At 37.8% G+C, this 22295-nt stretch overlaps 1 protein-coding gene across 5 annotated transcripts in view; it reads left to right on the forward strand.

Annotated features, from left to right (window-relative positions):
* LOC121383315 overlaps window positions 1-21694 on the forward strand; it is a 41159-nt gene extending 19465 nt beyond the window's left edge. For 2 of the 5 annotated variants that reach the window (XM_041513264.1, XM_041513268.1), the window contains exons 3-11: window positions 4253-4303; window positions 7693-7914; window positions 8379-8574; window positions 9777-9842; window positions 12763-12885; window positions 13353-13555; window positions 18967-19135; window positions 19848-19976; window positions 20518-21694. In XM_041513264.1, coding sequence (XP_041369198.1) covers window positions 4253-4303; window positions 7693-7914; window positions 8379-8574; window positions 9777-9842; window positions 12763-12885; window positions 13353-13555; window positions 18967-19135; window positions 19848-19976; window positions 20518-20996 — 1638 coding nt within the window. In that variant the 3' untranslated portion in view covers window positions 20997-21694. The remainder of the gene's footprint in view (window positions 1-4252; window positions 4304-7692; window positions 7915-8378; window positions 8575-9776; window positions 9843-12762; window positions 12886-13352; window positions 13556-18966; window positions 19136-19847; window positions 19977-20517) is intronic. The other 3 variants (XM_041513266.1, XM_041513265.1, XM_041513267.1) reach the window with 3 other exon arrangements.
* The last annotated feature ends 601 nt before the right edge of the window (window positions 21695-22295 follow it).

Consider the following 22295-nt stretch of genomic DNA (forward strand, 5'->3'; position numbering starts at 1 on the left):
GATGAAACTGGATATGAATTACATTGTTTGTTTTGGTTAGAATATTATTGTTTGTACATCATGTCTTTCTGGTATTCCTTATCTTTATAGTAGCTTAAACAGGATTTTTTGTTTACATTATTATACGAAATTACTGAAGGCAAAATCTAGTTTGAGCTGTAAATTTGAATTTTTGGGTCTGGTGTTGACCTCTTTTGAAAACATTAGAAAAACAATAGTTTATTGGTATTTACAGGTGTAGAGTTTTGTTTAACTGAAATATTAATTATGTAACATTTGATATTAAATGTTTATAATTATTTTACGAATTTAAAAATGTTTTCATCTATATCGTAATAGTGGGATTGTATGTGTTCTTGTCCCCCACCCTTCTTTTTCCTGTATTCGTCGAACTTTTCATGTGTAATCGTATTACTATCGTGTGATTCTTGTTGCCTATGCCCCCCCCCCCCCCCCCCATCATATTACCAAAGTGTCATCCATATTATCAGTATTAATTATAATGATATATGTTTCTCTGTCTGATGTAACAAATGCGTGTAAAGACTCCTTACTGCTAACTTAATACAAAGCAATGTTTCTTGAATAATATTATTGCTATTCATTTCTGTCAAATCTGCTTCAAATGCACGTTACTTTTCGCTCTTCGTTGCTTTGATTATGGAACTTCTCCTACATCCAGACATCTGACTTCAACAAGATAGGCCGTGGTATGTGCTACACTGTCTGTGGGATGGTGCATATAAAAGATCCTTTGCTGCTAATCGAAAAGAGTAGCCCATGAAGTGGCGACAGCGGGTTTCCTCTCTCAATATCTGTGTGGTCCTTAACCATATGTCTGACGCCATATAACCGCAAATAAAATGTGTTTAGTACGTCGTTAAATAAAACATTTCTTTCTTTCAACAAGAGAGCGTCACCTCACTGACCCTATTTTTTAGGAAGTGTATAATATTTTGACTTTCAGATTTGTATAACCTTTTTATATATATTATTAATAAAGTGTTTGCTTAAATTATTAATTTTTGAAACTCGAGTATGGTTCTATTAACTGTCCTCGTATTACACATTGTAGTATATATATCTCAAAATGCATACGATGACAAGCTGAAAAGGTATTATCCTCGAAAACTATGGTCAGTGACTTTAAATGAGGATTTGCGAAAGAAGTACATAAAAATGTACTATCACAGGCGGCCAAGTGTTTTTCTATTTATACAAGTAACAAAAAAGAACTTAATAACCTAGGAAAATATCTAATACAAGCAAACAAAATTAGAGATCAGTTATTACAGTAAGGAAAACCTTTTTTTTTTTATATATATATATATATTTGTTTTGTATTATGTTTTGTATATATGCTGATGAGTTGTAAAACTTAAAGCTAATAAAGAATGAATTGAATTGAACTGCGTAACTCTGGTATCAAACTTTCTACGAAGGGACGCCGCGAGATTTATTAATCTAAGGGAACCTGTAATAATCTAATATTAGTAACATTATGTTAGGTTGTGTGTGTTTTGAAACCACATCGATAAATTGCCACTAAAACATATACACTGACATTAAAATAAGCAAATGCTAAAGGTCGAACGTTCAATGTCATTTATCTGAAAACATTGCCAGCGCACGACCGGCCGATTAATTAGTGTGTTGTCACGTGACATATGAGGCCATATTAAGGATATGCAGGATACTACTACTACTATTACTACTACTACTACTACTACTACTACTACTTATTCTACTACTACTACTGCTACTATTTACTACTACTACTACTACTACTTATTCTACTACTACTACTACTGCTACTGCTACTACTACTACTACCACCACCACAACAACAACAGCTACTACTACTTCTACTACTACTACTACTACCACCACCACCACCACCACCACAACAACAACAACAACAACACAACAACAACAACAACTACTACTACCACTACTACTACTACTGCTGCTACTACTATTGCTACTGCTACTGTTACTACTACCACTACCACCACTACTACTACTACTACTACTACTACTACTACTACTACTACTATTACTACTACTACTAATACCACCACCACCACCACCACCACTACTACTACTACTTCTATTACTACTACTACTACCACCACCACCACCACCACCACCACCACCACCACTACTACTACTTCTATTACTACTACTACTACCATTACCACTACCACTACTACTACCACCGGCACTACAAGATGACAAATTGACCCAAAACACGGATTAATATTTTTGTCGATATATTATTTCTCTGAAGTTCGTAAACAAATCAAATCTTTCCGGTTACATACGGAAGGAATACTTCATGTTTCATGAAATTGATATATATATATATGACAATACATTTTCATTTAAAAAACGTAATGACTTATGGAAAGACGCCACCTCTACCATCCAGACGTGACCGATTTTCAAAGAATTCCCTCCCTTCCCCACCCCTAATGTTCAAATGTTTACAAAAAATCCTTTGTAAGGCCTCGAAACTCGTTCCGGTGGTCTCTCAGAAATATTGTGTAAGGGGAGACCGCACGCTAGAAAAACAATAGGTGGGGTCAATTCTCTTGACCTGGGTTCTGATAACAGAAGCACGCATCCCCAGACTGGCGTGCCAGGGTTATTAAAGGGACTGCCCCGAGTTTTCTTCCATTTTAAACGTTTAGACCTTCGTTCAACATTTCACGTCAAAAGTATTCCTTTTTTCCCCCTATATTATTAAACAGTCCGATCCTCTCTTCTTTTTCACTTTATTTTTGGACTGTCCTTCTAAAATGCTCCAATTATATAAATATTCAGCCGAGCAGTAAATCCCTTTTTATTTTTGGCTTATTTAGTTGCTATTATTATTATATATATTTTTTGTAAATTCTATTAATCTTTTCACTAATTGCTATTCTATTGGCACATGTACGTTTGTTAACAATTTCAAGACATACGGCTGGCTGCTCTTAGGTGATGATCAGGTCACCAATGCCATACATGCAATGACAAAAACCAGCATGATCGAAATCGATTACAATGTGACGTATAGTTAACCCGACAATCATTTGTCTGTGACGCGTAAGTTAGCTATAAATGCAAGGTCTGTAAATAACGTTTAGTCGAAAAAGATGTTAACATTTGCTTAAAACCTTGTTTTGAAGGATATGTAAGAAATAGAATACTACATTCGTCTCCGTTAGATACCATTTGTCTTACAACTCGGTGTTTAAAAACGTATGCAACTCACTTTCGCGCGTTAGATACATTTTAAAACAACTTTAACGGCTTCTCAACTTAATTTGGTTAGAGAATCAGTTTCATTTAGTTCTAAACATGAAGGGCATTATGAATAATATAGAAAAGAAATCTGAAGTAGAAAGTTCATAAAAAAAAAATATTAAAAAAAATAAATATTGTAATACATTCCAGTAAGTCTGGAAATCATGGTGGAACCTGCAATTATATAGAATTATATTAAACGTCTTACTTGGCTTAAAGCGACCTCGGTGGTGTTGTGGGTAAGCCATCGGATTTAAGGTTGGTAGGTACTGGGTTCGCATCCTGGTACAAGCTCTAATCCAAAGCGAGTTTAACGACTCAGTGGATAGGTCGCAACACTGACTTCTCTCTCACTAACCACTAACTACTAACCCACTTCCATGAACAGACGGCCTAGATAGGCGAGATGTGCCCAGGACAGCGTGCTTGAGCCTTAATTGGAGATAAGCACGAAAATAAGTATAAACAATAACTTGGCTTACTGGAAATGTTTATAAATAATGCAAAAAATTAAAACAAAAAATATTAAATATTTCTGCCGGCCTCGGCGGCGTCGTGGTTAAGCCACCGGACATAAGGCTGGTAGGTACAGGGTTCGCAGCCCGGTACCGGTTCCCACCGAGAGCGAGTTTTAACGAATCAATGGGTAGGTGTAAGACCACTACGCCTTCTTCTCTCTCACTAACCACTAACAACAAACAACTAACTCCCTGTCCTGGACAAACAGCTCAGATAGCTGAAGTGTGTGCCCAGGACAGCGTGCTTCAACCTTAATTGGATATAAGCACGAAAATAAGTTGAACTGAAATGAAAAATATTTCTCTTTTTTTCTTTTCCATTCTAACATATTTCATAGCTTAATCTCTTTGCATCAGTGAGTATATAGGGTTTGTTGTATTATTCTAAACGATGTACTTGTCGTGACAAAAATCTAAGTGTTCGTTGCATCTTATATTTTTAGTGTTCAGATGATTGGAAGATCTTGCGCAATAATTTGTATGGAAAACAAATGGTACGTGGGGTTTATCTAACAATATGAAGTTAACTACAGAATAGAGAGTTAAATAATAATTATGTGTGCGTTACATTCACACCGAACAGTTAAATGGTATGTACTATAATAGTGCATAACCCTTAATATATATCCTGAATTTATCTAAAAGTTGACAGTTGTCTGTAGATTTATACGTGCAGCTTATCCTTATTACACAAAAGACAGTTAAATATAGATGTATGTGTTGAATTTAATATTCGGTATGCAGTTAAATGCAGACTTATGTGTTTAATGTAAAAATGCTAGAAAAGGGTTAAAAATTGATATATACGTCGACAGTAGATGACCATAGGTAGTTAATATATGTTTTTATTTTGACTATAACATTAGAATCTTCTGCAACATAATTTTATACAGAGTTCAGTACAGACGTTACTATAATGTTCTTATCAGTTTTATATCAGTGCCTTCTATTATGTCATTAATCTATATTATATATAAATATATAATCTATAATATTATATGAAAGTGTAAAACGTATGGGTTCTGAAAGTTCAAGGTTAATAAAGAATTGAATTATATTTGAATGGCGACAAGGAGGCTTTATTTCAATTTTCTACAAACAGTACATAACATACAAACTAAAGCAGAGCCATCTCCCACCCCCCACCCCCACCCCGCCTACAGGTTATTGTGTTGTAGTATTGTCAAAAAATCTTTATGATTCAGTAACAAAATGGTCCCTTCAAATAAATGAAGCAATATAGGTGAATTTTATAAATACTTTACAGTATGAAATAAGATATGATAATATATACCTATTTATTTATTTAAAAAAATATATTTTAATACAGAAAGAAAAATATTTTAAAATATATTTTAATAACGAGACAAATGAAATAGTTAATTGTAATACATCAATTTGAATATGTTTCATCATATGCAAAATGCACTGTAGTAGTAGTAGTAATAGAAGTAGTAGTAGTAGTAGTGGTGGTGGTGGTGGTGGTAGTAGCAGTGGTAGTGGTAATGGCAGTAGTAGTAGTAGTAATATATTATAAACCTTGACTTTTAAAATTTTACATTAACTGTGTCGTGAAGTAAAGTAAAATATAAATGCATGACTAACATGTATACTGAAAACCAGACGGAAACGCGAATATAAGTTTTAGCTATAACCAATTACATTTTGTTTTCTAAGAAGCTTCAAGCTTCAACCATTTATCATTTCACAAATGGGCAACTATATCTCTCATTTACGTGTCTTTGGGTGTTCAATATATGCACGCTTATGCCCCCTTCACATACACGGATTTTTCTTACGAGTCCTTACGGATCGCACAAATTCACGGATCCTTACGATTTGGCCACTTTTACAACCGATTTAAGAGTTGTTACGAGTTATTACGAGCTATTTACGGTTTATTACGGATTATTACGAGTTATTACGATGTATTTACGTCAAAATTCCACGATTTGTTACGAGTTGTCACGGATAACTACGAGCAACTTACGGGCATTTTACGAGCTTTTTACGGATTGTTACGAGTATATTACGGAATGTTACTATTCATCGAAGCTTTTACGTGTTAGTTACGACCTGTTTACGTGTTGTTACGAATAGTTACTAGTTAGTTACGAGTATTTACGAGTCCTTACGATTTTTTGCCAAAAAATATATAAATCCTGCAAATCTCAATGTATCATCATTCGACAACTGACATCCAGAGAGACAACATGGCATATGAGAGAAACAGATTGCAGTTATATCAACAATTTCTACAATTGCTCCTTCAACTAGCCCAGAGGGAAGAGGACGAGGCCCAGCAGCTACCAGATATTCAACTGAAAATAAAGTGTTCGATTTTGCAGCTTTTATACCTTTCCCCAAATCGTAAACAATACGTAAGAATACGTAAAGTATACGTATCTATTCGTAAAGTACTCGTAACTACACGTAAGGTGCTCGTAATAACTCGTAACAATCCGTAAAGCCATCGTAACACGACCCGAATGAAATCGTAAAGAACACGTAAGCACTCGAAATACTCCGTAAATAATCCGTAAATAAATCGTAAACTAACCGTAACAAATCGTACAAAAAATTGTTACGAGTCATTTACGGATTCTTGCGAGGAGTTTACGGATGGTTACGTGTTGTTGCGAGCGGCTTACGATACTTACGGATTGTTACGATGATGATGATAACTAGTTTAACGTGCCCATATACCACTAGGGTTTCGAACACGCCCATCCGGAGTCCGACCTCCGATAAGATCGGTGGCCTGACTCGGGATGTGGGGGGAGGGGGGGGGGGGGGGTAGTGTTGAAAATGGGCAGAATTTTGAAAATAGCAATTAGTAAAAAGGTTAATAGTATAATTAAAAAAAAAAATTAAAAAAAATTACAAGCCAAAAAAAAATAAAAGAATTGACTGCTCGGCCGAATATTTATATAATTTGGAGCATTTTAGAAGGACAGTCCAAAAATAAATAAGAGAAAGAAGAGAGGATGGACTATTTAATAATATTTAAAAAAAGAGAGTAATTTCGACATAAAATTTCGAACGAAGGTCTAAATATTTAAAGTCAAATCTACATATGTCCACGTGAGTGGCCTCGTTAAGGCCGTTGGGGTGTGGAGGTTGGCCTACGGCGAACTGATGAGCGAAGAACCATTGTTACGAGTTGTTTACGGAAAAATCAATCCGTGGACAATCGTAAGAAGATTTTTGACATGTCAAAAAAATTGCCTCTCCTTTCACGGATCCTTAAGAGTGTCTGCGAGTTGTTGCGAGTTGTAACAAGTTATTTACGAATACCAGCGAGTTATTTACGGATGCTTGCGATTGACTACGAGTTGGCGATCCGTAAGGACTCGTAAGAAAAATCCGTGTATGTGAAGGGGTATAAAATACAAAAGGGAGACCCACTATTAACCGTATAAACTCAAAATTTTAATAACCTCTAATAACTTCAGATAACCTCAAATGCAGGCGAAATAAGAACGTCTCAAGGTCTGCTAAAGTTAAAACATAGCAAGGACGTAGTCGGTAAGAGGTTGATCATCTACTGCAAGTAGTTGTGCTTCAATCTAAATGTCCAAGATGAGCAAGACAAGAACGACAACCGGAAACGAAGTGTCTGGACAATAAAACTGGATGACAATAAATTAGGCTCGACCAATGAAAGGGTTAACTAAAAAGAAAAACTACATTGCTTTGAGAAATCTAACTGCTATATATTTTTGTAGAACCAGCTTTAGGTGAATGGCCATACACCTTCAGGTGTGCCTGGACTTTCCATCCACCTGTACACCCGTGCGTCCTTTCTACTGTACGAATGGACAAAACGCAAGGCCCATTGATATCAGTTTTTAGTTGTAGGTGTTTTCTGTTCTGTTTACAGCAACTGACCAAAGACACGCAGCTGTATGCCAGTAACGGCCAGGCGTTCCCGGCACTGACCGTATTTTCCTACGCCCTACGATTCTTCAAGGAGCACGCGCTGGAGCAGCTGAGTGACCAGTGCGGGACCACCATGCTCAACACCGACGTGCGCTGGGTGATCACCGTCCCCGCCATCTGGAAGGCGCCCGCCAAACAGTTCATGAGACAGGCCGCCTACGACGTAAGTAGTAAGAAATATATATTACAAATAAATAAACATTTCAATATTTCCGGCCAGACGTGTCTGATGAAGATGAACATGTGCCCTTGACTAACACAATTGAACCTTTAATAAATGGAAGCTTATGAAAAATAGTATTTATGCATATACCTGTACATCTGATTACTATTAGTTCGCATATAGTATACACCTATATATCAAGTTAACAAATAGAAGTTTGACTGAAACTATAAACTAAATAAGACACCACTTTAAAACTTAAACACATGCCAACAGCAACATTGACCAGTAGAACACTATTAAAATACATCCATCTCTAGAGGTTAAAATAGCATTATTGCGTCTTATTATTAAGCAACTGCCCATGATGGCAATACAAAGTGTTATTAGTCAATTTTTATGGAAGCGATGTTTAGTCGCAATGTTTGGCCAATGTTTAGTGTTTCTGATTCGTGTGCGTGCAGGCAGGCATGGTGTCGCCTGGTTCCCCGGATCAGATGCTCATCGCACTGGAACCGGAAGCTGCGTCCATCTACTGCCGGAAGTTAAGGATGTACGAGCTTGTTCCGGAATCTCCGGTTCAGCGCCCTCTACAGTCACCCCGAAAATCTGTTCAAGAACCTCTAAATACGACAAGTGTCTGCACGGACCTGAGCGAAGGTATGTGACCCGTATGTGGCCAGTATGTGGTCAGTAAACCATGCTGTCGCTATGCTATAGATCTTTTGCTTGCTTGTAATATGGTGTATGGATTTAACTTGCTTTTGCGTTAATTGTGATAATTTAATCACGTTTTGTAATTAGACATTTTAATAATATGTTCATGCTCAAAATGGTTGTGAATTGGTCTGTAGAGTAATTTAGAAACTGGACGAAAACGTCCTTATGGTTGTTGCCAGCGTAGTGTATCGGATACATCAGCAGAACTCTAAGGATTAGCAAGGATTTAATGTATTTATAATGATGAAGATCTTGGCCGAGAATATGACTGGATAAATGTCTAAACAATTAGAGAGGGTTCCAAAAATAAATTATACCCTAAAAATATATACATTAGTTTACTTTATTCGTTTTCTCTTGGTGACGTGGGTCAAATCTAGATTCGCTGAAATTGAACCCGTTTATTTCACTTATAAACAAAAGTTGCATGTGTAGGGCAACAACCATGTTGAACACGAATAAAGTTAATTTTGAGCAACCAGCTTATTGTATAGTGTACTAATATCTGCATGCAATGTTTACTAGTAGCAGATCCAGGATTCATGGTGAAGAAAGAAACGAAACTGACAATTTATATGATGCAAAATGAACATGTTTGCACCTAATTATCATTAGTTCGCCAGGACTATTCAAAGGTAGTTTTGCTCGAGACATGGGTTTCTGAAATAGTGTTTTCTACCTAATCCTTAGAACTGCTACTGGTTATAAATTCTAATAATTTAAAGATACAATTATACATTTGCTATACCAGGGATGCGTAAACCTTTCACTTCCAAAATCCCCTTCCCATCGATACAATTTGCTGCATCCTCACTTTCTTAGGTCAATTTAAACTGACATAACATTCAGCTAAAGAAACTGCATACATGTATGTCTTCATTTACTACATACACTACTAATATTACAGGAAAATAAGAACATAGAATGTTATTATACTTTATTAGTTAATGCTATTAATGATGACTTGTAACGATAATTAAATGATACAGTTATCACTTAACAGCCTTCTCTACTCATCTTTGAAACAACACAGATGTTTGATGACCAATGTTTGCGCATCTCTGTATTATTCCATGCATGTTATGTGTGATTAACTGTTTGCGTTGTGTCTTATTAACAAGATAATGATGTTGTTATTGCAGATATGTCCCCATTAAAGTTACCGTTTGATTTGGCTCCAAACCAAGTGTTGGAGACCAAAATGAAAGGTGTGTGTATTATTCTATACTTTCAATCTTTCTCATCCCTACGATCACTTCCGGTGACCTCTGCTAAAACAAGCAAAAACATCCGCTTGCAATTCCGTATTGTGAACCAGATGGCGGATTTCTTTGGAAGCCATTAATTTTTCACACAACATTACAATGACTGGTGTATTTTTAAGTTAACCGCTGGCGGGCATTTTAACGTGTTCATTTAGGCAAAGGTCGCCGGATATCGAAATCTTTGTTTCTTCTTTACTCACAGTATTTGTATTTTCATAACGCTATCACTGAATCCATCAACTCACGTCATACACTAGTATAAGTGGTCGCACCATGCCTATTTAATCAGTTTTTATATTGTTACTTGTGTTATAAATAACGCAGCAAACGTAATGTTATTAGCACGCATTAAACAGAAATTACACTAAATATGGTACATGGGAAACATTCAGTGTATTTGAGAGAGAGAGAGAGAGAGAGAGAGAGAGAGAGAGAGAGAGAGAGAGAGAGAGAGAGAGAGAGATGCAGATAGATAGATAAACAGTAAGAGGGTATGTATGTTTGTGTATGTGTATTTGTATGTTTGTGTGTGTATGTATGTTTGTGTGTACTTGTATGTTTGTGTGTATTTGTACGTTTGTGTGTGAGAGTGAGCGTGCGTGCGTGTGTCTGTGCGTTTGTGTTCATATGTATGCGTGCGCGTTTAATCAGGGTGAGCTGAAAAATCAAACATTTTAGTATTACAAACAAACGAGCACCAATAAGGAAATATTCACTTTGTGCTGCTGGAGTAAAATGAACTGAAATGTATTGTCCGCACATACCAATTACCCTCGCCCCACGCACCATTTCATTGGCCCAATTGATGCAACCTTTTCTAAACTTCTCATTCCCTTTAGAACACCTAACACTGTCCTATTGAATTGCTTTATAACTTCTAATCTCGCAGATCTTTCTAGAAAACAATATCTCCCAACAAGTATCCATATCAAAACGTAATAACCTACAACCAACCACAATATATGTATGTATTGTTGTCCCTTATGCATGGCTTATAGGCACGTGTATTCATCAAGCTTCTGTTAGCTCGTAGATTACTGGGACCAGTTTCACAAAACATCGCGAGCCTAATCTTGCGCTTAATCGCAAATCTACTGTGGAAAATAATTACATCTTGCGGTCTGATTGAAATAGGATTTTGGACAATATATCTTCTATGATGACGTCATTTTTGTTGTGAAGTGCACGCCAAACACATGGTATGTGTAGGCTACACGTACGCTGGGTGATACCCGTAAATGTACTTACAATGATTTGTGAAATTGAATCACTTATTTATAATCTATAATCTGACTGTCTAACTCCAGTTAGAAGTAACTATATAGAACATTGAGGTGATGTTTAAATATCACAATGAACCATGTATGCAAATATATATACAAAACATCACAAACGTTTATTAAATCTATCAAATATTGAGATATATTTATTTCTAAAATACCTTCTTCGCACTTTCTACTCCTTTACACACATTTTCATAATACTTTCTTGTATCAATACTAATTCCGTACATAACATATTTTTCTTTTCTTTTTTTTTCCTTCTTGGCCCCAGATAATAATAATTTAATAATTTAAAAAAAAATCAACAATAAAAAACAAACAAAACAAAAACACAAACAAAATATCAACAACAACAATATACATAAAGTGTATGGATTATATCTATTCGTGTGTATATATTTTGTCACTTATATGTATGTATATAAAACTGTGTATACCATATGAAATTTTATAAATATTGTGAGACACCAACCCTGACACTGCCATTTTATATTCTGGGAACAATAAAAAATAAATAAATAAAAAATAAAATAAAATAAAAAACCGAACAAAACCCCCCCCAACTATATTTAAGAAGATTCAGCAGCTACATCTAATAAGTACGTCTATACCCGTCCCCACCAGTTTCCACTCTCACATAGTCATAACATGTTTAATATTACTAAGTGTAATATACTATGTGGACTTGTGTTACATAAAACTAATCATATCATTTGTTTTATATTCCATGACTGTTTCATATTCACTGACTTTCGTTTTGGTAAGTATTTGACTGGTACACCGTGGATGCATTGCCTAATGGTAGAATATACAACTGATGACAAACTAGGTTTTCTTTTTTATTAAAGGCATATTGTTACAACGGACCACTGACCTATTTAATGGTCTAACAAAGTGTTACCTGAACAAAAATAATTTAATTTGTCCCTAAATGTACTTTATTCAACCATCTTCATAACCACCATACTCCATTTATTAATGACATTTTGTGAAAATAATTGAATTATGGCAATGGTCCATAATTCAAAAACTAAACTTGCCGAGAGGGATAACATGAATTTCACTCAATCATGGTTCAGTTAAGGTGATGCGATAGCTAGTTTTGGTTTCTAACAATTAATGTAATTTTTATTTATTATCCATTTTTAGAGAAATAAGTTCCTTAAATCCGTGACAGTATGCCTTTAATGTGCATACAGTAAAGGCGAATAAAGGTCCGTGTCAACTAGCTGAAACAGTTAATAAGATTAAAGACGATGCCTTAAGTAGAACAAAGACTACCCAAACAGTCACAAAAACTAAATTGTAATGCAATATAACTTGTAAAGACACAAAGAGTCATTGACAGTCAGCAGGATTCGAACCTACAGCACCGATTCGCATGCCAATTGACAGCCCGCGACCGTAGCCACTCAGACAACCAGTTGTTCCACTAAAATCGAAGTCCAATTGATCGTAGTTAGGAAAGGGGACTGGGCCCCGACTGGCAGACACTCGGTTCGAAACTAATACGCAGCAGTATTAACACATCCAGTAATAGTGGAGTACAGACGCACACGTTCTTTGTTTTGCATGCACAGGCACGCGATATCTGGTTGTAGACTGCGGGGGCGGCACGGTGGACATCACTGTTCACGAACTGGACGACACTGGTAAACTGAAGGAGCTGTACAAAGCAACAGGAGGACCCTACGGCTCCATAGGTTAGTCAACAGTACTTTCCTTTCATGGAAGTAATTTAGTCAGAAGTAAATCACTAATTCCATTAATTTTAATGGTGCAGTAAAAAGACTATCTAAGTTTTTAGATCATTTGGTTTTTTAAACAGTGAAACATTGTAATTTCCTTTATCAACAATCAGTTATTATAGACATTATCCAACAGCAGTTATCATAGACGCTATTCTTTTTTGACTAAGAACGACAGACTGTGGTCACTTATTGAGAGGGGTATATTGGGTTGGTATGTAATTTTGGTTCTACTGGCGATTTTCCCCCATTTACGTGTATATGTGTATGCAATTTAATGGATGAAGAAATGTAATTTTTGAAAAACACATTTTATTTTGTTTCCATTAGTGATATACGGTACTGTATCTTAAAATATTAGTGACATTTATTTTGTTGTTCGAGGGAATATTCTCAAATCGAAAATATTACTTGTTGTTCAGGTATTGACATAGAGTTTGAGAAGCTGCTGTATGCCGTATTTGGGGAAGATTTCATCGACAACTACAAAGCTAAGTATCCCGTCGGTTGGGTGAACCTGATGATCAACTTCGAGTCTCGCAAGAGATCGGCCAGTCCCTATAAATCGAATCCCCTCAACATCTCCATACCTTTCTCCTTCATCGACTACCACAAGAAGCAGAAGGTAAGCACGCATACTGAACTATTTTATGTTCCTTGGGGAGGGCAAGAGCGGGACTGTCTAGGATCGATCCCTGTCGGTGGGCCCATTGGGCTATTTCTCGTTCAAGCCAGTGCACCACAACTGGTATTCTGTCTGTGGGATGGTGCATATTACAGATCCATTGATACTAATGGAGAAATATAGCGGGTTTCCATTCTAAGACTATGTCAGAATTGCAAGATGTTTGACATCCTATAGCCGATTATTAATGAATCAAAGTGCTTCAGTGGTGTCGTTAAACAAAACAAACTTTCTCTTTTGGGAGGACAAATCAGGTAAATATTAAGGGCTTCTCAATTCTTGTCTCTATATGACCTTGCGCCATTAGACATGTTAGGATCATTTGTACAACATTTTGACAGAGAGAAATATTTAATGCATCACAGTCATAGTAGTTCGGTGATTTCTGGGAACAGCAAATCAGTTGATCCATCTCATTGTATACTCGGATTCTTGAAAAAACGTATAGTATTTGACTAAAGAGCAGTTATTGTATGTTACGGGGTATGGGAAGATTTTGAAAGTGGAAATGGGAGTAGTTATTGTATGTTACGGTGTATGGGAAGATTTTGAAAGTGGAAATGGGAGTAGTTATTGTATGTTACGGTGTATGGGAAGATTTTGAAAGTGGAAATGGGAGTAGTTATTGTATGTTACGGGTATGGGAAGATTTTGAAAGTGGAAATGGGAGTAGCTATTGTATGTTACAGGTATGTGAAGATTTTGAAAGTGTAGTTATTGTATGTTACGGTGTACGGGGAGATTTTGAAAGTGGAAATGGGAGTAGTTATTGTATGTTACGGTGTATGGGGAGATTTTGAAAGTGGAAATGGAAGTAGTTATTGTATGTTACGGTGTATGGGAGATTTTGAAAGTGGAAATGGGAGTAGTTATTGTATGTTACAGGTATGGGACGATTTTGAAAGTGGAATTGGGAGTAGTTATTGTATGTTACGGTGTATGGGAAGATTTTGAAAGTGGAAATGGGAGTAGTTATTGTATGTTACGGTGTATGGGAAGATTTTGAAAGTGGAAATGGGAGTAGTTATTGTATGTTACGGGTATGGGAAGATTTTGAAAGTGGAAATGGGAGTAGCTATTGTATGTTACAGGTATGTGAAGATTTTGAAAGTGGAGTAGTTATTGTATGTTACGGTGTATGGGGAGATTTTGAAAGTGGAAATGGGAGTAGTTATTGTATGTTACGGTGTATGGGAAGATTTTGAAAGTGGAAATGGGAGTAGTTATTGTATGTTACAGGTATGGGACGATTTTGAAAGTGGAATTGGGAGTAGTTATTGTATGTTACGGTGTATGGGAAGATTTTGAAAGTGGAAATGGGAGTAGTTATTGTATGTTACGGTGTATGGGAAGATTTTGAAAGTGGAAATGGAGTAGTTATTGTATGTTACGGGTATGGGAAGATTTTGAAAGTGGAAATGGGAGTAGCTATTGTATGTTACAGGTATGTGAAGATTTTGAAAGTGGAGTAGTTATTGTATGTTACGGTGTATGGGGAGATTTTGAAAGTGGAAATGGGAGTAGTTATTGTATGTTACGGTGTATGGGGAGATTTTGAAAGTGGAAATGGGAGTAGTTATTGTATGTTACGGGTATGGGGAGATTTTGAAAGTGGAAATGGGAGTAGTTAGTGTATGTTACGGGGTATGGGAAGATTTTTAAAGTGGAAATGGGAGTAGTTATTGTATGTTACGGGTATGGGGAGATTTTGAAAGTGGAAATGGGAGTAGTTAGTGTATGTTACGGGTATGGGAAGATTTTGAAAGTGGAAATGGGAGTAGTTAGTGTATGTTACGGGGTATGGGAAGATTTTGAAAGTGGAAATGGGAGTAGTTATTGTATGTTACGGTGTATGGGAAGATTTTGAAAGTGGAAATGGGAGTAGTTATTGTATGTTACGGGTATGGGAAGATTTTGAAAGTGGAAATGGGAGTAGCTATTGTATGTTACAGGTATGTGAAGATTTTGAAAGTGGAGTAGTTATTGTATGTTACGGTGTATGGGGAGATTTTGAAAGTGGAAATGGGAGTAGTTATTGTATGTTACGGTGTATGGGAAGATTTTGAAAGTGGAAATGGGAGTAGTTATTGTATGTTACAGGTATGGGACGATTTTGAAAGTGGAATTGGGAGTAGTTATTGTATGTTACGGTGTATGGGAAGATTTTGAAAGTGGAAATGGGAGTAGTTATTGTATGTTACGGTGTATGGGAAGATTTTGAAAGTGGAAATGGGAGTAGTTATTGTATGTTACGGGTATGGGAAGATTTTGAAAGTGGAAATGGGAGTAGCTATTGTATGTTACAGGTATGTGAAGATTTTGAAAGTGGAGTAGTTATTGTATGTTACGGTGTATGGGGAGATTTTGAAAGTGGAAATGGGAGTAGTTATTGTATGTTACGGTGTATGGGGAGATTTTGAAAGTGGAAATGGGAGTAGTTATTGTATGTTACGGGTATGGGGAGATTTTGAAAGTGGAAATGGGAGTAGTTAGTGTATGTTACGGGGTATGGGAAGATTTTTAAAGTGGAAATGGGAGTAGTTATTGTATGTTACGGGTATGGGGAGATTTTGAAAGTGGAAATGGGAGTAGTTAGTGTATGTTACGGGTATGGGAAGATTTTGAAAGTGGAAATGGGAGTAGTTAGTGTATGTTACGGGGTATGGGAAGATTTTGAAAGTGGAAATGGGAGTAGTTAGTGTATGTTACGGGGTATGGGAAGATTTTGAAAGTGGAAATGGGAGTAGCTATTGTATGTTACAGGTATGGGAAGATTTTGAAAGTGGAAATGGGAGTAGCTATTGTATGTTACGGTGTATGGGGAGATTTTGAAAGTGGAAATGGGAGTAGTTATTGTATGTTACAGGTATGGGAAGATTTTGAAAGTGGAAATGGGAGTAGTTATTGTATGTTACGGTGTATGGGGAGATTTTGAAAGTGGAAATGGGAGTAGTTATTGTGCGTTACGGTATGGGGAGATTTTGAAAGTGGAAATGGGAGTAGCTATTGTATGTTACGGGGTATGGGGAGATTTTGAAAGTGGAAATGGAAGTAGTTAGTGTATGTTACGGTGTATGGGGAGATTTTGAAAGTGGAAATGGAAGTAGTTCTTGTATGTTACGGGTATGGGAAGATTTTGAAAGTGGAAATGGGAGTAGTTATTGTATGTTACGGGGTATGGGGAGATTTTGAAAGTGGAAATGGAAGTAGCTATTGTATACTACTCAAAAGAATTTAAGGGTCAGACGATATTTTCGACATTATTTTCTGAATGTCAATTATATTAGCTAGACCATAATGTCACGCATGGTATTGTTCCATTTTGACGAAATGAATGAATAAATGAATAAATGAATTAAAATCCACTGTCATTGACACTGTCGACTAGTTCTAATGGCGAAAACATGCTTACATTTGCACGTAAATTAGGGCGAAAGCGAAAGGTCTGCTAAGTGCCCATAACTTGCTTTTTCACAAAGCGCTTCATTTGCACGCTTTGCATGTGTATTCCATGTTCCCAATGCTGAATTTCCGTATAATTGGAGCTTGCGTTCGTGTACGGTGCACACTCCAAATTCGACAATGGTACGACTTCAACTGACTATCGAAGATCGAGGAAGAGCTATTGCTTGGCTTCAGGATGGCAATACGCAAAGAAATGTTGCTCTGAGACTTGGTGTCAGTCAGAGTGTCGTTGGCCGACTGTGGCAACGGTACCAAGCAACGAATTCTGTTCGAAATCGTCCACTTTCGGGAAGACCCCGAAGCACTACAAATAGAGAGAACCGCTACATCACCAATATGGCTCTACGTCAACGCACAACCACTGCACGCCGATTACGTGACAATCTGCGGACTGCCACTGGAACTCGAGTGTCTGATCAAACCATACGCAATCGTCTGAGAGCCAATAATCTACGCTGCCGTCGCCAGGCTGTTCGACCACCACTCCTACCACGTCACAGAACGGCCAGACGTCACTGGTGCACACTTCATCTGCGGTGGCAACGTGTTCAGTGGGGTCGAGTGATGTTCACTGATGAATCAAGGTTCAGTCTCCAGTTCAACGACGGTCGGGTTCGTGTCTACAGATGTCCTGGGGAGCGCTTCGCTGACGTTAACGTTAGACAATGTCACCAGTTCGGTGGTGGCAGCGTCATGGTGTGGGGCGGCATCTCTATCCACCACAGGAACCCCCTCTATGTGGTGGATGGCAATCTGAATGGAATACGCTATCTGAATGAGATTATCCGGCCGTTGGTTCTCCCAGGCCTTCAGCAGATTGGCGGCGGGGCAGTTCTGCAGGATGACAATGCCAGACCCCACCGCGCCAGGGTGGTAACGGACTTTCTCAGACAACAAGGTATCGCCAGGATGGATTGGCCAGCATATTCGCCTGACTTGGCCCCAATAGAGAACGCCTGGGACGAATTAGGCAGGATCTGGGTCAACTTCTTATGGCAGAGTGGCAGGCCATTCCCCAAGAGTTCTTCAGACGTCTGATCAACAGCATGAGGCAACGATGTGTCGAGTGTATTCGCGCCAGGAGTGGATTCACACACTATTAAACGAATGTTCTAATGTGTAAAATCCATGTTTGACAACCTTCAACTTTGACAGCATGTCATGTGACTTTCTTGTATACAGTGACGTTTATTTGTGGTTTTTTGTAAATATGGAACAATAAATTAAATTTTTGGTGTAGTTTACATCATCAATCTAATACACTGTGAAACGTATTTGGTTATACATTTTTGACCCTTAAATTCTTTTGAGTAGTATATGTTACGGGGTATGGGGAGATTTTGAAAGTGGAAATGGGAGTAGTTATTGTATGTTACGGTGTATGGGAAGATTTTGAAAGTGGAAATGGGAGTAGTTATTGTTTACCCATTTAGAAATCTTATGAGAATAATGAGTTTGTTAGGTCAAAAGTTACTTTATTTAAAAACATGAAATACCACTATTTTAAGCCGTTATTGTATTTATCTTTGTAGTCTACGCGTATATGTATTTAAAGACCTCAAACTATGACCGTAGTTAACCGTCTCTGGTAGTTGTACCACCGACGACTCACATTTGTTAATATGACAAATATATGAAATAATGCTATTGTAGTCATAACAGTGAGCTACATTTAGAGTTCTGTAATGATGAATAAATACTAGTAACCCGTGATAGCTGGTCTACTGGATTGACTATCAACATTTAAAAAAAACATATTTTTTCGTTGTTTTTTCTTGGGTGTTTTTTGTGGTTTGGGGGTGGGTGTTTTATCTTTTGTTTGTTTCGTTTGTTTGTGCCTTTTTGTTGCTCTGTTTTCAAAGCTAAAAGTGCTATTTATTTTCTAGTCTGGTCATATGGAGAGTACAGTAAAGAAGTACGGCGACAGCGACATCTGCTGGTCGTCAGAAGGAATGCTCAGACTGAGTCCCATGGCCATGAAGCGACTGTTCTTGCCAACAGTAGAGAGGATCAAGCAAACTATTGGAGATGTCCTCAACAACAAATATGCCAGAGGTTAGTTTATGTGCACTCTGTTACCAATGTAGTCTATGTGTCTGGGCCCCGTTCCACAAAGCGATCTTAGCCTTAAGATCACCTTAAGTCCATAGTTACCTTATGCACTAAGATGATCTTAGTGCTAAGATCGCTTCGTGAAACGGAGCCCTGGATGACAAGGGACTAGACCGATTTTAGATTAGGTAAGGGACGGTCTGAGTTTTAGCTTAGCTGGGCCTTGCCGCAAAGAACTGTAGCATGCGATTCATAGGGTGTTTTTGTTTTCTTTCTTTACACATTTTGAGTGTAGCTACGCACACTGCTAAAAGCGTTACAGTACTACAGCGTGACCCAGACAGGGACCCCCCCTCCCCCTTTGGAGAATTTATGCCCCATTAGAAGCATCTATGTTTTTGAAAAATATTATATACAAAAGTAACATTCAGATGTTTGCCACCTAAAAACTGCACCTCGACCGCATGCTACCAACTGTTACTACAAGATTCTAGTAGCCTACATGTATTTTGAGCAAGAAGTATGCTGTAGACTATACAAATTATATCGTTTTAGGTTAAAAAAAAAAGTATTTTCCTATTGTGAATGCAAAAATATAAGCTTACAATAACATCTAATTCCCTTTCATTCCAGTAAAATGTGTACAGAAGATATTGTGTGCAAGGATTCCACTTGTAAACTGTTACAATGGTATTAGTACATTCCTACTTTTCAGATTTGTCGTACATGTTCCTTGTTGGAGGTTTTGCTGAATCACCAGTTCTACAACAGGAAATCAGACGAGAATTTTCCCACATTCTTAAAATTTTAATACCAACTGGAGTCAGCCTTGCTATTCTCAAAGGTAAAACTTAATTAAATCCCCATTATTTTATACTATTATTATTATCAGTTTTGATAATGATTCATAAGAGTAGGCAATCAGTTTTGCGCATCCATTTTTTGGAGACGCTTGAATAACACTGCAAGGTGATTTAGGCCCAAGTTGAAGGGATCAGTGTGATGGTAGTATTTGATCCCTTGCATAATACCGAGGTTCATGCATTGTCAACCAGGACTCAGCCACTGACATTGACCTAGTTTCAGAGCATGTACTTCAAGACCTATATCCAGGAAACAGTAGGAGAAATATTAAATCAGATCTAAAAGTTTTGCGTAAGCACTCAGTTTCCTTGAACAGTATACTTACTGCATAATTTTGATTTTTAAAACTAGCGCAGGTTTTAAAAGTTTGTGTCCATCTACATGGGTTTGGTCTTTAAATAGATGCGATTCTTAACCCATTATAGGTTGTCATAATGCATGTACTGTCATTATGATTAACAGCCTTGCTATTAATATTATCCAAGGTATCGGTATGTCATCCTAACAGTCTCTTTTTTCAGGAGCGGTCTTGTTTGGGTTGGACCCCACTGTTGTGAACGTCCGGCGATCTCGCCTCACCTACGGGGTAGGAGTTCTCAATCGCTTTGACCCGAACAAGCACCCCAAGAGTAAACTGGTCACCCGCGAGGGGAAGGACTGGTGCACGGACGTCTTTGAAAAATACGTCACAGTCGACGAAGCCATCACCCTGGGCGACACGGTGGTGCGCAGCTACACCCCCGCCAAGTCGACACAGCAGGTGAGCATCATCAACATCTACAGCAGTGAGTCGGCGAACTCACAGTTCATCACGGACCCGGGAGTCCGGAAGTGCGGGACGCTGTGTCTCGACGTGTCGGACATGCAGGCCGGACTGTTTCCGGCCAGGCGAGAGATCCAGACAAGGATGATGTTCGGGGACACCGAGATTAAAGTCAGTGCCCTGGACGTGACCACGGGACGCTGTGTGAAAGCCAGTATCGACTTTCTTAACAAATAGTAATGTGCGTAGTAGAGTGTTTTCTGTGTAAAAACAAAAACAGTCTAGAAGTCGAAGCAGGGCCGGATTAATCAGTTGAATCTACAGCGTACAGGAAATTTACTTGGGGCCCTAAGAAGGGCCTGAATTTAAAGAGTCATTATGTTATGACCTATATCCCTACACACCCGGGCCATATATGGTTCTCGACTGCTCTTGGATAATACTTCAGTAAGTCATACGCGATTATATCTCATAGATTCTCTATACTGACCCTGATCTCAAGGATCTCCCAATCACCTACATACAAGCGCGAAGCCATTTTGCCATTTTGGGACGAACATTTACAGATCTGAAGCAGTCGAATCCTTTAAAGGCAAGAAGCAGTCATGCAACCCATAAAAATAACCAAAGTGGCCTTCATAAGAAGATGGTCTCTGCACCGAGCTAAAATAAATGTACGGTACTTGAGAATAGAACAAATTGACATACTATTTTAATTACCGTATTGAGAGGTGGTGGTTATTAAAGGTACCATTATAGCAAGTTCGGCTAGGTTCTGTGTACTCAAAATGAGACCCAGAAACAGTACAATCAGTGGAGAAGAGACTTTGGCCCCATCAATACTTCTGAACATACTATATACATGTAGGTAGGCAAATTTGTTAGGGATGCATGTTGAGAGCGCAGGACCCCGTTGATAAAGCCTAAAGTTTCGAGTAATGTTTTGCTTGGTTGATAGCTCTCGTTTGCGATATGCTTAAAGCTCCCACACCACAAATTTTGATTCTATTTCTAATTTGTAGAAATCTGATACGGTAATAGAGTATACGGTTTGCTTCTTTACCTTTGAAGGCTTTAATGTCTTTAGACTAGGGATTCCACGAGTCCAAAATATAGGGACTCGAGTATTCGATGGTCAAACTCGACCCGGACCCGAGTACCCGACACTTACACTAGATGATTATGAGACAAAGGAATAATGTAAAATAGCATTATGCATCTTAATTCCAGCGCTGAAAATGGATGTCAAATCATGCCATTGTATTGCATTGACGTTAAAATATATAATTAAATGAGTGTTTTTCCTAGCACGGGTACTCGAGTCCAGTGAACGGACTCGAATCTGGCGAGTCTGACTAGATTCGGCCCGTGCCCGAGTACTCGAGAACTCGTGGAGACCCTACTTTAGACTACAATCCGGCCCTGAGCGTAATGACGTGTATACTGTAAAATGACAGTGTTATATTCTGCAACTTAATGCTAGGCTCAGACTATCAACTGTTACGACGAAGTTGGCCAACTCAACGGTTGCGTTGT

Source organism: Gigantopelta aegis, chromosome 10 (assembly GCF_016097555.1).
Source record: "Gigantopelta aegis isolate Gae_Host chromosome 10, Gae_host_genome, whole genome shotgun sequence".
NCBI classification, from domain to species: Eukaryota; Metazoa; Mollusca; class Gastropoda; order Neomphalida; family Peltospiridae; genus Gigantopelta; species Gigantopelta aegis.